This window comes from Gigantopelta aegis, chromosome 8 (assembly GCF_016097555.1).
Source record: "Gigantopelta aegis isolate Gae_Host chromosome 8, Gae_host_genome, whole genome shotgun sequence".
Taxonomy (NCBI): Eukaryota; Metazoa; Mollusca; class Gastropoda; order Neomphalida; family Peltospiridae; genus Gigantopelta; species Gigantopelta aegis.
This window is the reverse complement of record NC_054706.1, coordinates 36,256,293-36,273,455: the sequence shown is the minus strand read 5'-3', so window position 1 is coordinate 36,273,455 and position 17,163 is coordinate 36,256,293. Positions and strand designations below refer to the sequence as shown.

At 33.6% G+C, this 17,163-nt stretch overlaps 1 protein-coding gene across 6 annotated transcripts in view; it reads right to left on the bottom strand.

The window, feature by feature from the left end:
• Nucleotides 1-13,413, bottom strand: part of LOC121379435 (protein pangolin, isoforms A/H/I/S-like) — a 120,312-nt gene extending 106,899 nt beyond the window's left edge. For 3 of the 6 annotated variants that reach the window (XR_005958843.1, XM_041508074.1, XM_041508075.1), the window contains exons 1-2: nt 13,123-13,413; nt 12,905-12,977 (exon numbers count right to left, since the gene is read on the bottom strand). Coding sequence is in view for 5 of the 6 variants with exons in the window: in XM_041508074.1 (XP_041364008.1) it covers nt 12,905-12,977; nt 13,123-13,266 (217 nt within the window). In the remaining variant the exon portion in view is untranslated. The remainder of the gene's footprint in view (nt 1-12,904; nt 12,978-13,122) is intronic. The other 3 variants (XM_041508073.1, XM_041508068.1, XM_041508069.1) reach the window with 3 other exon arrangements.
• Nucleotides 13,414-17,163: the final 3,750 nt, after the last annotated feature.

The following is a 17,163-nucleotide window of genomic DNA, read 5'->3' as shown; positions in this document are numbered from 1 at the left end:
ATGAAAGTAACGTTTTAATATCAAAGATCACAAATTATTTGGACTTGTCAACAAAATTAAACTTTTTTTTTTATCAATATGTAATAAAAATAGTGTTTTAATATCAAAGATCACAAATTATTTGGACTTGTCAACAAAATTAAACTTTTTTTTATCAATATGTAATGAAAGTAATGTTTTAATATCAAAGATCACAAATTATTTGGACTTGTCAACAAAATTAAACTTTTTTTTATCAATATGTAATGAAAGTAATGTTTTAATATCAAAGATCACAAATTATTTGGACTTGTCTGCAAAATTAAACTTTTTTTTATCAATATCAATACATATGGAAGCAATGTTTTAAAAAGATCACAAATTATATGGAGTTGTCAGCAATTTGTTTTTTTTTTATGAATATGCAATGAAAGTAATGTTTTAACAAAAGATATCACAAATTATATGCACTTGCTAGCAAAATTAAAACATTTTATGTATATAACATTAAGTTTTAGAAGAAGATAGTGACTAACAAAAACTTACCGTACATAAGGAACATTATTTTTTAAAATTAAAATGTATTGGTGTGTTTGCAAGGTTTACGATGTCACAAATGAATGATCGAGAACAATATATGCATGTAGTAAGGCATGTAGAATACTAAACGAGCTTGCCTGCCATACCATTTTTATGAAATGAGTGAACAGTTTTGGTATCTGACAAGGAAAAGCGAGTTGTTCACAAGTTTCATGAAAATGGTATGACAGGCAAGCTAGTTTAGTATTTTATTTATTACAAACCAGCCGCAACGCACAAGTAACTTTGTAAGCAGATGTCGGGACCTACTACACATTATGTTTCAATGAAATGGATCAGCAAATGAACTATGTCACGCTCACGTCACGCTAATATTACACTAGTTAGATACTGAGTGATTTGTTATGACACGAGCAATATCTTATGCAGGTGTGTACTAAAAGATTAGTATTCAATCAATCAATCAATATTTATTGTTCAAAACGCCCAAATAAAGCCGGTACAAAATACATACATATTATGTTACAGAACATACAAATCACAGATGTTACATATATTATGCAACTAAACTACTATTACTTGTCGGCAAAACTTTTTTAAATTTTTTATTATTGATATTGATTACTATTGTAATCAACATATATTTCAAACATGCCATTAAGTAAATATTTTAGGATATTTATTTTATTGTCGAAAATTTAAATGGACATTCCTGAGTTTATAGAGGTTTCAGACTATTACAAGCCTTTTAACAACAAAAATTACATATTAACCAGTTATTTTCTTGTTCAGAATATAATGTCTGCAGAGAGAGACCGGCCTTCGGTCTACAGGCTGGTAGGTACTGGGTTCGGATCCCAGTCAAGGCATGGGATTTTTAATCCAGATACCAACTCCAAACCCTGAGTGAGTGCTCCGCAAGGCTCAATGGGTAGGTGTAAACCACTTGCACCGACCAGTGATCCATAACTGGTTCAACAAAGGCCATGGTTTGTGCTATCCTGCCTGTGGGAAGCGCAAATAAAAGATCCCTTGCTGCTAATCGGAAAGAATAGCCCATAACTTGGCGACAGCAGGTTTCCTCTCAAAATCTGTGTGGTCCTTAACCATACGTCTGACGCTATATAACCGTAAATAAAATGTGTTGAGTGCGTCGTTAAATAAAACATTTCTTTCTTTCTTTCTTGTCTGCAGAGTATATTCAATGTTTTTTAATTGACCTGTTTGTAGTAGCTACCCCAGACTTGATTTTACTTCCTAATAGTTTTATAATTTTGTATGTACAAAAAAATATATATATCACTTTGTTACCTACGGCAATTTTGAGATGTTTTTGCCATAGGTAAAATATATGTAATCACCTATGGCAATTTTGAGTCTGCCTACAGCAATTTTAAATCGGTAACTTTTGCAACGAATGTAAAATAAAATAAAATGATTCCTTTAAAAGAGTGTAATAAATGTTAATCAGAGGCTAAACAATTGCCATGTGGAATGTTTAAATGCAATAAATTTTATCTTATCTTATCTATCTTATCAGTAAAGCCCCTGACAAACATCACAATTCATAACACAATAAAAATTGCCATTAGTGCTGTTGTTGAGTTTGAGCCTTGTGTTACAAACATAGGACAACAAGAAACACACTGCATATATAAATATATACAATGTACAGACACCAAGTAATACGGTTGTTCAGGCACTACTGGGAATGCAAACAAGAAAATGTATTTCATATGTAATGTTACTCTTCAAAAGGTTCGGTTACTCACTGCATTGTTTCATCATCACAAAAGGTTAGCCCATACTTGGGGAGATGATACACAGTATCAGAAGTAGACTCTAAACAGTTCACATGGACAATAATGAGAGAGTCGGTTGACATTTAGTAATCAGTGCATGATATCACATAATAGAAGTAGTTTGTTTTTCTGCCTAAGAGGGTAATCCCTGGGTCCTGTCAATTTGCATTTCACCTGACAGCCCGCAGCCCGCCAGGGTAAACAGTTAGCAGCAGGGCCACCCTCCTCATTGTTTTTCCTTGTCTCTTTTTCCTCAAACAATGTTTACTCTACCAACTTAGATGATTGCAGAGGAGCCAGCCAGCTGACCCCTGTGTAAGATACGTTCCGATGGTCAAGCCCGGTGATGGGTTTTTCCCTCCTTGTTTTACTGTGGCAAGAAACAGTACATTTAATCAGCGATCACTCCCAATTATACTGATGGAAAGAAATAAGGATCACACAAACAGCAAGCACAAATAGTGACCGCAAACCCAGACCCTCAATCCATACATGTAGTGTCAGAAGCTGGCCTTGTTATTGACAGTCAATTTGACATTCAAATCCATGTTACAACTTTGTATGAAATACAGACATCATTGTTCTGGTAGTAAAGTACACTTGATCTACAACTCTGTGAGATCCCTTACTTCTTACATGTATATATATATATATATCAGTGATTTAAAAAAAAAAAAATGTAGCTCAGTCGGTAGAGCGCTTGCCTGAAGTGCGAGGGTCGAAGGATCAAACTTCCTCGGTGGACCCATTCTCCGATTGTTTCTGTTTCCCTGTAAAAAGTGCTTGCACAAGATCCTTTGGTGTTAATGGAAAAATGTAGCAGGTTTTCTCTGAAGACTACCTGTCAGCAAAATTACAAAATGTTTGGCATCCAAGACGCGATGATAATAAAGCAATGTGCTCTAGTGGTGTTGTTAACCATAGAAACCTTTAATTGGAAAGTGCAAAGAAACGACACCACTAGAACACATTGATTAATTAATCATTGGTTATTGGATGTCAAACATTTGGTAATTCTAACTCTTTCTAATTTTTCTTAATGCAGCAAGGGATCTTTTATATGTACTTTCCCACAGACAGGAAAACACATACCATGGCCTTTGACCAGTTGTGCTGCACTGGTTGGAACGAGAAAAACCCAATCAGTTGAACGAATCCACTAAGGTGGTTCAATCCTGCGACACAATTAAGCACCTCAAGCGAACACTCAACCAACTGAGGTAAATTCCCCTTCCCAATCAGTGATTAGAAATGATCTGTTAGTTAAACTTTGTTTTGTTTAACAACACCACTAGAGTACATTGATTTATTAATCATTGGCTATTGGATGTCAAACATATGGTTATTTTGACAGTCCTAGAGGAAACCCACTACATTTTTCCATTAGTAGCAAGGAATTTTTTATATATACTATCCCACAGACAGGATACCACATACCACAGTATTTGATATACCAGTCATGGTGAACTGTTGGGAGATTAAAAATGACTTGACCCAAAATTAGTAATGACCTACCAGTGATCAGAATTGATAAAGAACGATCAGCAATCAGAAATGACATGAGATATTATTGAATTTGAGGGTGAATTGATCATTAGTTGTGTTAAGTCAGCCGTCAATAATAAAAACTGACCTACATGTAGATGCTGTTAAAAAAGTACCTAATCAATGGATTATTATGACCTACAGCAACATAGGAGTCTACATATGGGCAGACAATAAGTAGCAAGAGGGTAAACCAGCACAGAATTTCTCATATGAATGTGACACATTCTTACCCCGGACTGCGACCATAATATTTGCATCAAGTGAACAATCTGGGTTTATTTCCTACACGTGTTTGCACCCAAGCAACTTATTGTCAGCAGGTGTTGTAGCTATTGTAAAGGCAGCCTTCACTTCTTTATCTGCTGTTGGTATCCTTCACGCTTTCTTACGCCATTACTGTCTTAAGCATTACAGCCAGCTTAATGGATCCAAGTTCTTTTACAGACCGAATAATTACCATCTTTTGATACTTTCCCAGCTTTAATCTATGTCTTTGGCCATCATTAATTAAGAACCAACAATGCAATCCACAAGGGCCTTACGACATTTTAGGTATCCAGAAGTTGGTTCACACTATTATTATTTAGGTAATAAGTTGTTTAGTTATGTGAATTATATGTGCGTAACAAAATCAATGACCTCAAACTTACAGTTAACATACATTTTAAATTATATTTGCACCTGATAATGTAAGCTTTTAAAGCAAAATAAAATATAAAATTCAAATATTTTATAGCAAATCATTAAAAAAGTTTCTTTAATACTAGGTAAAGTGACTTAAAAGTTGCATAACAATAAACTGACACAGGAACATAATGGTTCATATGAAATACTATGCCATGAAGTGGCCCATGACTGGTATATTATTAAAGGTCTTGGTATGTGCTGTTATGCACTACAGGAAAGTGCATATAAAAGATCTCTTGCTGCTAATGAATTTTTTTAGCAAGTTTCCTGTGAAGTCTACCAATCAAAAATTAACAAATGTTTGACATCCAACAGCCGATGATTAATGTGCTCCAGTGGTGTTATTAAACAAAACTTTTAACTTTTAACTTTAATAAAACTTACTGAGACACAGATTTGCTTTTTAGTGCAGACAGTTAAAGTAATCAATAATTTTTTTAAATGTTGGCTTTATAGCAGTAATGGGTTTTTTGGTTTTGCTTCTTTTTTTTTACATATATATTTAAAGATCTTTAATAGTTTATTAAACAGCTCAAGTTAAAATTAATGTTTTTAAGGTTGGTTAAAGTTTTTCATTCGTGATTATACCCATTTATCAGTACAAATAATGCATCTTTAATCTCAAATGAAAGAAAGAAAGAAATGTTTTATTTAACGACGCACTCAACACATTTTATTTACGGTTATATGGCGACAGACATATAGTTATGGACCACAGAGATTTTGAGAGGAAACCTGCTGTCGCCACTTCATGGGCTATTCTTTCCGATTAGCAGCAAGGGATCTTTTATTTGCACTTCCCACAGGCAGGATAGCACAAACCATGGCCTTTGTTGAACCAATTATGGATCACTGGTCGGTGCAAGTGGTTTACACCTACCCATTGAGCCTAGCGGAGCACTCACTCACAGTTTGGAGTCGGTATCTGGATTAAAAATCCCATGCCTCGACTGGGATCCGAACCCAGTACCTACCAGCCTGTTTACCGATGGCCTAACCACGATGCCACCAAGGCTGGTCTAATCTCAAATGATGCTGATTGTTGTAATCGCTGAATGTTTTTTTCTTAAGCACCATTTCAAGTTACAAAATAAATGTTTATTTCCAACTCCCAATGGGCAGAGTGAAAAATGTTTCAGATGTTGTAACGTACTGACATTACCATTTCTGGAATGGTGTGAAAATGATGTCAAGCTTTCACTTCCCGGTATGTATCATATTTAATACTTAAGTACATAAATAAACTGGCAATTCAAGCAGCCAAAAAAAAACTACAAAAAAACCCCACATTAATGAATGATTACATATAATTTTACTAAGACAAGCCACTGCTAAAACTGTTGCCCTTTTTGCCATGACACATCAGTAGGAAAACACTGAATTATATAGTCTTAAACACAAGATATACAAACTACACTGAATATTTTCAAATCAAGTTTGACCAGCATTGCTTGCCTCAACCCTTTGGCCAATTAATCAAGGACTTTCCATGATGGAGTTCCATGGTCATTGGTGCATTTATGACTTACATTCAGTTTAAATTACTCTTTATTCAAGCCCAGCAATGATTTACAGTATCTAATTCTCAGAGATGAAAGTGGATCACGAATTACGCCTACAGTGTATAGCAAATAGAAAATCATAGAGTACCTATGTTATCTTACAAATTGTTTTTGTCTGTTCATCTTAGATAAGAATAAAATTAAACCGGTAGGTAGAATAATTTTTAAATAGTATATATTGATGATAATTAAATATTGCATATGAGCTTGGTGTTCAAACCAAAATGGTGACATTTCTGCTGGTGATTGGGGTTGTTGTTGGATTTTTTGCTTCTTTGGTTTTCAACCCATCATTGGGCATGGGAGGGAAAATGTTTTAGTAGCCCGACTGTGAAAAACACTTGTCACTGGCAATAAACTACCTAGTTTTAGACGCCCTGTCCAACATTTAGAGAAATTTAGGTTTCTTTACACACACACACCCTCCACCCCAAAGTCTTCAAAAATTATTAAAATCTTTAGTAGTAATCTATGTTTGCCACAAAACAGCAGGGCTGGAATGTAAGAATTTGTCACCCACAACAATTTGTTTTTAAATGCTTTTGGTGAACCGGCTTACCGACACCAATTTTGAGCTTCCCTACAGCATTTTTCATTGATGGCAATCACCATCGTTAAGTTCAAGCAAGCCATGCTGAGGGAACAATATTTGACACAAACTGCCATTCTATTTGCAGGTCTGTTACCCAACTTTAAATTCATCTGTTGTATGGTAAACCATTTCACATTACCATTAACTAAGTATAAAAGAAAATGTTCTTCAATAATTTGCAATAGAAAATGTATTTGTATTTTATATTGCTTAAACTTATAGTATCAGCTTGAAATACTGTCATTAAAATGCTGCAAGTTCAAGGCATGTTTGAAGTAATTTATTACTTTGTGGAAATATAATTTGGTTAACCAAGTAAATATTGCATTAACTGACTTCTGGTTACCTAAGTTTTGAAATATTGTCCCCTGAATACACGTATATATCACAATTAGGCCTAAAAAATTATGAATTTGCAAAGGAGTTTATGCCATAAATATTTGCATTTACCTCTTTTTCTTCTTTTTTTTTTATTATAAAAAAGTGTTTTCTTTACCCTTTAACAAAACAGCTAAATAAATCAGTAAAATTAAAAAAAATATATATGTTAAATCAGTTATAAATAGGGTTAAAAACAATTTACTTTAAATTTTTCTCACATCAATTACAGAAAAGTTGACATTTGTTTTGACACTATAGGCAAGAATGACGTATGCCTGCCTGTCTACGTTTATGGAACCCTTTTTTGTTCACCCCTTAAATACTTATAGGACATCATTTACATGGTCATGACAGTTTATGCAAAAAAAGAAATGGGTTACCTGGATTTGTTTTTGCGTAAGCCATAAATGTTTTATGCCAAAAAAAATTATTCTCAGAGGCCTCTGTATAGTCAAATCAGTGGAAGCTATCATTGCTTTCTTGGTTGTTAGTAATTTCCACCTCCAATTAGTATTATGCAGATCGCAACAGAAATTATACAATGTACAGCTGACACGGCAACTTTTCTTCTAAATCTTTTTTAAATTCAGATTCCCCATTATAACTAACATGTCCCTGTCCGAGACTGTAAATTTAGTTAGTGCATACAACAACCCACTGACTTGTTCGTTTCACTTTTCAAGAATGAATTTGTTTTGGATTTATTCTTCTCATCAGGTGTAAATTACTTTTGTCCATAATCTGCATACAAGTGTATACATAATCCATATCATATCAATCACTTTCTATGCAAATGAGTTGAAAAGATTCCGTTGATGCCTTCTCCGTATGCGGGTGCGTATTTGATCACTATGCATTGTGAATTATGTATAAGCATATATATAACAGATTACAGACAAATGAAACTTACGTCTTATGTGACTGATTTCTAATGACATAAAATAGTACTTTCAACTACTCACCATGTGTGTTTTGTTGTTTGTCTTTCAACTACTCACCATGTGTGTTTTGTTGTTTGTCTTTCAACTACTCACCATGTGTGTTTTGTTGTTTGTCTTTTTGTTTCTTTATTTTGTTTTTGATAATTATATTGGCATGGAACATTTTTTTTTGAAAATCTAGATTAGTGATATTTCTAGTCAATTGAAAATTGATTAGCAATTATTCCTTAATGTTTTAAAATTGTGTAGTGATCTCTGAAACTTGTGTGGAGAAATGCTGAACATAATGTTCCATGACTGGGTAAAAATATAATACGTCAAGTATATATATATTTACCTCCCTAAATTTAATGCATTTTATATATAACTTTGGTAATGAATTAATTTCAATATATATATTGAGTATAGAATGTAACACTGATGAACATGATCAAACAATTCCCCAAATAACAAAATATACTGACAATCAAGAATACCCACCAAAACATTTTTATACGAAATTGCCCATTTTATGACTAGTGCTGTTTGTAAACTGTGATGTACATATTTGATGGTCATTATTATGTATAATGTCTTCACATCTTACCAAATGAACATACTTTTGAAATACAACACTTGTGATTTGTGTCATTTTTACTGCTTGTAACTAAAAATTTATCGGTATATATTTTTCTTTTGATCATCAGCATATTTAAAGAAAAAAAACAGTGGCATAATATAAGGTAACCATGACACCACACCACAAATGGAATGCCCTCATATTTTACTAGTCTTTCGGCTTTATGTTAGTTCAAAAGTATAGATGAACATTCACCCCAATGAATAACTCACGTCAAAGCTCAGAACGTGTGTATGTAAGTCACAAAGTACCATAGTAGTTCATTACATTAGTTTGCAACTCTTTGAGCTAAAAAAACATCCAGTGGTTATAAATATCTTGCATCAAATGTTTACAACCCTCCAAACATTTTATTTCACGCCAGGACCTCTCTCAATGTAGAATGGAAAAAGCAACAAAAACTGGCATTCACTGTCCAATCCTTTTTTCTATCTCCCATAGGAAGAGACATCAAAGGGAAATGACTTCAAATAAGTGCCTTATTGTGGAGAGAGAGAGAGCTGGCCAAGCAGCAAGAAAGCCCAGTGAGATCACTGGAGTAACATCACTTGTATCTCTGGGCCTATAATCAGTCAACACTGGTATGTACTCACATGTCCACACCATCACAAAATATAAATTGACTTGTTCTTGGTTTCAACTCATTAAAATTCAATGCACTGGAGCGCTACTGAGCAGATATGTACAGCCAAACATATAATTCACTGAACCTGTGTGTATTTGTTCCCCAAAACAAGTTTTTATTGAGGTCAGAGACTGTCCATGTGGGGCGTGCTTTAACCATCAGTGGGAGTAGCAGGTGTTGAGAGATAAGATGAGATTCCTTTCAAGTCAGTTTCGGGCAAATCTAGTTTACTATCGCCCATGTTATTTGGTGATACCAGTTTCTTGGATATTATACAGAATTTATCTCTGCTCTTTCCCCTGCACACTTTCACGTGCAACCGATACTTAAAATACTGCAATACATTTTATGTTCATATAGACTGGAAGAGATTCTTTTGATCTGATAATGAGCAATGTCAGATTACCACAATTCACAAAATACAATCTTGTATGTTATTTTAGCAGAAATTTTCTTTTAAATATTAAGATGTGTTTCTTTATGTGAACTATGAAAACAAAACAAAAATACCTTCAACTTTCAAGCCAAAACAATCTTGATGGTTCTCCATATTATTAGTGGTATAACTTTTTCCACGATAAAATGTCACTGAATATTTAATTAGTAAACATTTATTCATGCAAATCTAGCAACTCGGAATGATTTTTTATATCATCTACAACAGGTGTTTTTAACAGACTAACAAAATACTCATTAATCACGACACCACAAATACTGTTCAATTCTAATTCTGCAACTCACTGTAAACCAGGACACAAGTATACATGCATTTAAATTTTGCATTGTTTGCCCCCATCCTCAAGTCGTAAAATTTATATGTATGCATTATTTTAATAAAAATCGTGAAAGAAAAATTAATGGTTCTTCTTAAAATGTACACAGTGAATATGCACTAGTAAATCTTGCTCATGAAAAAAAAATGGAGGGGAGTGATCAACTTCTCCCCTAACTTAGATCAGAACTTGTTTTAAGACTGGCTATTGCCCATAACTTCCCACATAAAGCAGTGGACAATAGTTCAAAATGTTAGGTAATTGGAAGTCAATTCACGTGAGCGGTTCTCTTGATTTTAAAGTTGCGTAACCAAAACACGAACTGAACAACGGTTCTCATGAAATATTTTGCCCTGATAAAGTTCCAACCATGCAGGCTATAAATATAGTTGAAAAATCGCCCATATACAGAAGTACCCTAGGGCCTACCTAAAGTTGTTCACCAATCACTATATTAAATACTAACAGAAATAACAGCCCTCTATGTCAACTTTTCCATCTAGGACCATCTATTTGTATTTTTATATAGATAGTATGAAATGTTTTAGTCGCCAACTGAAAAAAACGGTCGCATATGTGACCAAATCGGTCTCAATGTAGAGGGCTAAATAAATATTGTTTAAATCACAAAGTTGAAATCAAAGTATTTATTCAGTTTAATTCTTAACCTAGCTTTAATAAAAAAAAAATCCCAGGGCCCTGATCTTCTCAAAATTTAACCACCTGGAAGTCACTTAAGTTTTATACAGCAGAGCAACTAAGTGAACATTTGTAGAAGTATATAATTTCAGCATACACGAGAGGATATAAGATATAATGGGGAATATCAAATGAATAGTTTTAAAAGTACAGACAACTGAATCAACAAATGTTACATATTTTTAGGGTGGCTCACCCAATGAATGAATGAATGTTTAACGACACCCCAGCACGAAAAATACATCAGCTATTGGGTGTCAAACTATGGTCTCACCCAAAACAACTTGCTCGAAGTCAGTTAAAAACAGCATGCCTAGCCTGTACAAAAGCTAATTTTGGGTGGGCTGTTTTTAGCCTACCTGCTTATTTTAAATCACAAGGCCCGTTTAGATTATAGGAAGCCATTTTCTAGCACTATTTTTTTTTTTTTTCATGCTAAAGGAAGCTATTTTAAGTTAATTCCTTGAACTAGTCTTACAGGAATGATGGGGAGCCAGTATAATACATGTATAGTTCCCCTTAAAAAGTGAGGTCTGAACTGAGGTTCATGTTCATAAAAACAAAAACATGTTGCAATATATTAATTTGGTTTAGAGTAACAGTGACATAGATTACAATGAAAGTGACAGAGTTTTACAACAGATATAAATGAAACCACTATTCATAAAGTGACCTGATAATAGTCGGGACAAAATATCATTATGTTCATTATATGTGAAGTAGGGCCAGTAAAGTAAATGTTTGTGCCTCAATCTCGAACTCTCGATTCTCCTACCAGCCTGGTCAAAATGGGACTGAGCAAGATAAACATGTAGACATATAAAATCTGAGGGGACGTAAATAATTAAAAAACCCAACAAGTGCCCCTACTAGGTGGTTATGCATTTCATGTACTCTGACAATGTTTAAACAGTAGTTGTTTTACCAGGCCCTCCAATTTCACAAAAACCATCAATAAAACCGAAAAAAAATTCCCATGACTATTGTATCGAGTAAGACTATTCAACAAAAATAATATATATATATATATATATATAATTCTTTTTTTTTAATTATTATATGGCCTATTTACTATGACCTTTCTAAAAATTATAAAACTATCTACATTTTAGGATACATAATATTACTCTTCCTACCCTCTGGTAGAAACCTGGATGTAGATTTAATGTTTACAGTATTCTAATTCTAGTACTTACAGGAATAAACATGCTGCTGAGAACTGAAAATTGGCATGAATCATTTATGGGTCCAGCAAAAACAAATTCATGTACCTTGACACATTTATTGTTTTGCATAATCATTCATAACCATGTAAATGATATCCTATATTTTATTTAATTTTTAGATGGAACAGGTAGAAACCTATATATGTTCAAATGCAACCAATTTTATCTAATTTTCAAATATGATAAAAATATCTAACAATGCCCCAGCTTTTTGGCTGCTGGGTGTTGTAACCTATTATATTCATATAAAAGATACTATAAATTTAAAGTACAAATAAAAAAATAGGTAACACAAAATTTAGATTTACATGAGGGATGCACAAATGAAACTATCATGCTCACAATTTTTAAAAACCTGACATAAATCCCTCTGTTTTATTTATTTTTTTCAAACCATTATTATACTGACCAGAGTAAATACAAAAAATTATTAAACTGGTGTCAAAATAATGATGACAGTAAAAACAACTTTTTTTGCTTTTCTGCTCAATAAACCCAAGAGCCAGGAGGAAAAAACACAACTTTGACATGAGAATTTAATGAAAATAAATAACAAACAGGAGATAGTATTAGTAAACAAACTAGTGTATCAGGCACTCTAGTTATTACTTCGTATTCAATGTACTGTTGACCCAGGTTTCTAGGACAGTGTGTATTCATGTCTGAAAATTACTGGACTGTGGCGATGTCGGAATGTGACGGAGCCATTATAATGCATGTCCCGAACAATGGCCGGGCAGACAATAGGTGCATACTTGGACAAGATCAAAGGAACCATGGGCCTAGCCAGTTTCCCCAAATCCGGGGTTTGGTTATTCTACAGTAAACAGTAGTCATAGTGGAGGTAATCATGATACAGGGTTCAAGTGAACAACAACTGTAAGCTGTTTCTTAAATATCTGCACAGCGAAACATTTATTTTCAACCTACCGTCCTCGGGCTGGGCGCTGTTGGATTTCGAATCATTCCTCTGGTAATTTTCCGTCAAACCGCCATTTTTACCCTGAAATTGAAACACAGGTAATGGTTAAATTTGGTGATATAACCCAAGATTCTGTATATCGTATCGCTTTGATGTAAACACTACAAGTGCGTTCGTAGTGACCTCGAGAAAGATCAAAGGAAGATGTCAAAGCAACACAACTCACCTCTTCCGATTCAGTGACTAAACCGAACTTTTCCTCCGACAGGTTTTCCGATGATCTTTTCTCCTCATCTCCTTCGTCTTTATATACTTTGACCTCATCTTTTGAGTAAAAATCCTCTGAGCCGCCTGAACTCATATGCGGCATGGTCAAAAGTTCTTCACTGCGTTTTCACACACATCTAACGTTTTGAATCCGCCATGAAGGACCGTGTAAAGAAAATATAGCGACCAATGAAAATTGACCTCTCTAATATCTAGACCAATCAAATGAGCCGTTACTCCAAGCCTTAGAGCGAGACTGTAGCAACTACACATTTGTGCACCGACTTCGTCCCTTTGAAGTACAAACTTTGTAGCCCATTATCCAAGATCAAAGGGCTTTCGTTTTTTTCGATTCTGAGGGGATGCAGAATCGTTCTTCTTCCGCGAAACTGTTCACATGATGCAAACTAATAAAATATACTACTCAGAGTCAAAATGTTAGCACATTATACCATATGATATTTGTTTTTAAACAAATATGGAATTGTTAATATATAGCTTCACACTGTAGAGCCTGTAACGTACTAGTTGCGTACTAGCCAGTGTTTACCTCCAGTAGGTGGGGAAACGAAACCAAGTTATGATTTTCTTTGTCACATGCTTGCGCCCAGTTTGCCAAGAACAAAGCTACGACTTGGACTCAATACTGTCGCCCAGAACATTCTTGCTATGCGTCTGAATTAGATGTTTTCAGTGAGATGCCTTTGATCTTTGCCGCCTATCTACAATCTCAACCAGCTAGTAGGCAGTCGTGTGCTCCGAAAGGTCAAGAGGCGTTACGGGTGAAATTTCCTTTTTCTGTTGAAAGAAAGATTCCATGTCAGTGGATAATTCTTTTTATTAAAGCTTATAATTCGAATACGTATAAATATTAATTTATTTGTAACTCTTGAACAGGACCAACGCGACGAAATGAAGCGAGATGCAATACTCGGCGGCTTCCTTCGATTCCCTTTGATGTTTAGGAACGCCTTTGTGATACCTTATATGGTGGTGGCGCCTGGGCAATGAGACAAGATTTGTTTACACTCTATTTCCTTTGTAGCTGCCGCCATCTAGTGAGGGATAACGTGTTCTGCAAAAATGCTTATCAGAAATATTCATCATTGAAAATCATTACTAAACTAATTTTTTAAACATTAAGTACGAGGAGTGGATATTAGAGGCCTATTAGTGTGATCTCACGTTGAAACACGAACATTGCGCCTGCGTCACTTACTCGCCTGTGAGGAAGAATTAGATTATTACAATTTTTAATTTTCATTTGGATCATTACTAAATGGAGTTTTATTGAGTTTACGCTGTCCACCCTAGCGCAGTGTTGTTGTCACGTGGAAAATCTATTCCTATTGCGCGAAGCGGTTACCTCGGGTTGGTTAGTACATGATCAATACTGTTTAATGCCAATCACTGACTTCAAAGTAAAATCTGAAATATGTCATTATCATTTATTTCGATAAAATTGCCAATAAATATCTAGTTTATCTATCAGTTTGACATTTAATTTTCATTTCAGTTAGTCATTTGTTATGATACTGTTTACATGTACCGTAAAAGTATGGTATGTCGGTAAACTTTTATTATTGCATATAGCTTATTCAGAATACTTTATTAACCATGTGTATATTACGTGTATGACTGTGTGTGGAGTGGGTAATGTGTTATTCTGTTACTCAAACCACCACCATTACTATAACTACTGCTTCTATTACCGCAACCAAATATATTACCACTACTACCGTTACTACGCCATTAGTACTGTCAATACTACCATCATTATATACTACTTCTATGACAACCGCTATAAATATAATATTTTTGTTATGTTGCCGTGTTGCTATGCAAATTATTTTGTTTGTATACAGTTTATATTTGTAATTAAAGACATCGGTAAGTAATACATTTTATAATCCAAATAATAATGATTTTATTTCAAAAATGCTTACAGCAAGAAAGGAAGTATTCATCAAAGGAACTCGAAAAACTTCGGTTTAGAAAAAAAATTCCGGTTTAATAAGGGTCCTTTTTTTTAAAGTTTTTAACATATACATGTGTATATATACATAATTATATACTGTTCTGATGAACACACACACAATCAAATATTAATTATGTTAAATATATGCCATTAGACATTGTTATTATGCTTTAGATATATATGATTATGAATATTGTCTGATGTCCATCTTGTTTAGGAGAGCATTTATATAGGCTCTGCCTGTTGTGCAATCCTTTTGATTCTTTTTTTTATCAGTAAAATATCTCAAAACTAAAAAAAAACCCACAACCAAAACTACATTTACATGCTTATTATCTTCACTGATGATTCAAGCACGCCCATCCCAGGCACAGCCTCTCCGACATCGATGGTCGTTGCGTCCGAGGGTGGAGGTATATACTTGTACTTTGAAGGGAAATATTTTTTTATATTATTAAAATAACTGTCCTGAGGTTGTTGCGACTGTTAAGATGTTGCCGACTAAGAAATATGTTTTAACGACTACGGTTGCATATTACATAGTACATGTTTTTATGCATACAATGTGAGTGGTTATATATTAAATGTGTTTCTGATCGTCATAGCGTTTGTACTTGGTCAAACTTGATTTTATTTCCTATTTTATGTAGTTTGTTTGTTTGTTTGTTTGTTGTTGGGTTTTTTGTGGGGGTTTTCCCCCAGTTTGGACTACTTACAAACAGTAGGTCGATCACAAACATATATTTTTAATGGGTTTTTGAGTGTGTGGTTTTTCCCCAGCTTCCTCTTGTATATAGTTTGTTTGTTTGTTGTTGTTTTGTTGTTGTTTTTTTGTCCCCCCCCCCCCCCCCCCCCCCCCCCCCCCCCCCCCCAGTTTGGACTACTTACAAACAGTAGATCGATCACAAACATATTGACTATACAGATACTAACATTATAAACAAGAAACTATATTTAGTATATAAATTTAGTCGTTAAAATATTTTTATTAGTTGGATACATCTTACAATGACAGCAAACTCGGGCCAGTCGCTTTAAAATGTCTGGACATATATTTAACACAAAAAAAGCTTGAAATAGTATTCTATGCTTGGCGCAAATAATTTAGTCAACAATATTTATCATGATAATGTATATGATCCCAAAAAAAAAAAAATAATAATAAAAATAAAAGACTTCATATAACGTACTGTAGTAGGATGTAAAACAAAATTAGTACACAATAAGACAATTGGTCTACCTTTAAAATCATTTATTGATAAATTCATTCATTCATTTATTATTGATGTTATGATTAAGAAAATATTTATATATAAAACATTTTTAAAGACAGAATATATTTTAATCACGTAAAAAATTAAAAACAAATCAATATATAATATTAAAAAATCATTATTATAAAAGCATTATCATGTATTTTTAATTTTAATGAATTTATAATGAGCTTGAATTTTCAAGCACCTGAACTGAGCTAATAAACTTACTAGAAAATACCCTTTTTTTCCAATTTGTTTTTCTATTTCAAATCTTCATGTACTTTATTATTAATAAATGTACCTTTATGCACTAAATATTGAAATATATTTTGGTATGCTATTCGAGACTGCTTACTCGTGTATTAAGAGTAGATATTGGGGTAGAAATTTGAATGAATACATGGGTTAACTAAATTCGTCATGTATTTATTTTACAAAACAAAACGAAAAGTAATTTTTTAAAGTTCGGATACACATCTTTATAAGACTGCAAGGATTTTAAATAGAGACACATAATTAGTATTATTAAAAAATAATAATAATCGAAACCAACTTTCGAAATTTGAAATTTCCAAAAATATCCAAAGGTCTTTGATAAATTTTTTAGTAATTGTTCTGTTGCATTTTCTTTTAATGAATTGCCATATTTGCATTCTATAATATATCACCGTGACACACACACACATACACACACACACACACACACACACACACACACACACACATACACACACACACACACACACATAAATTAAAATAAATTAGA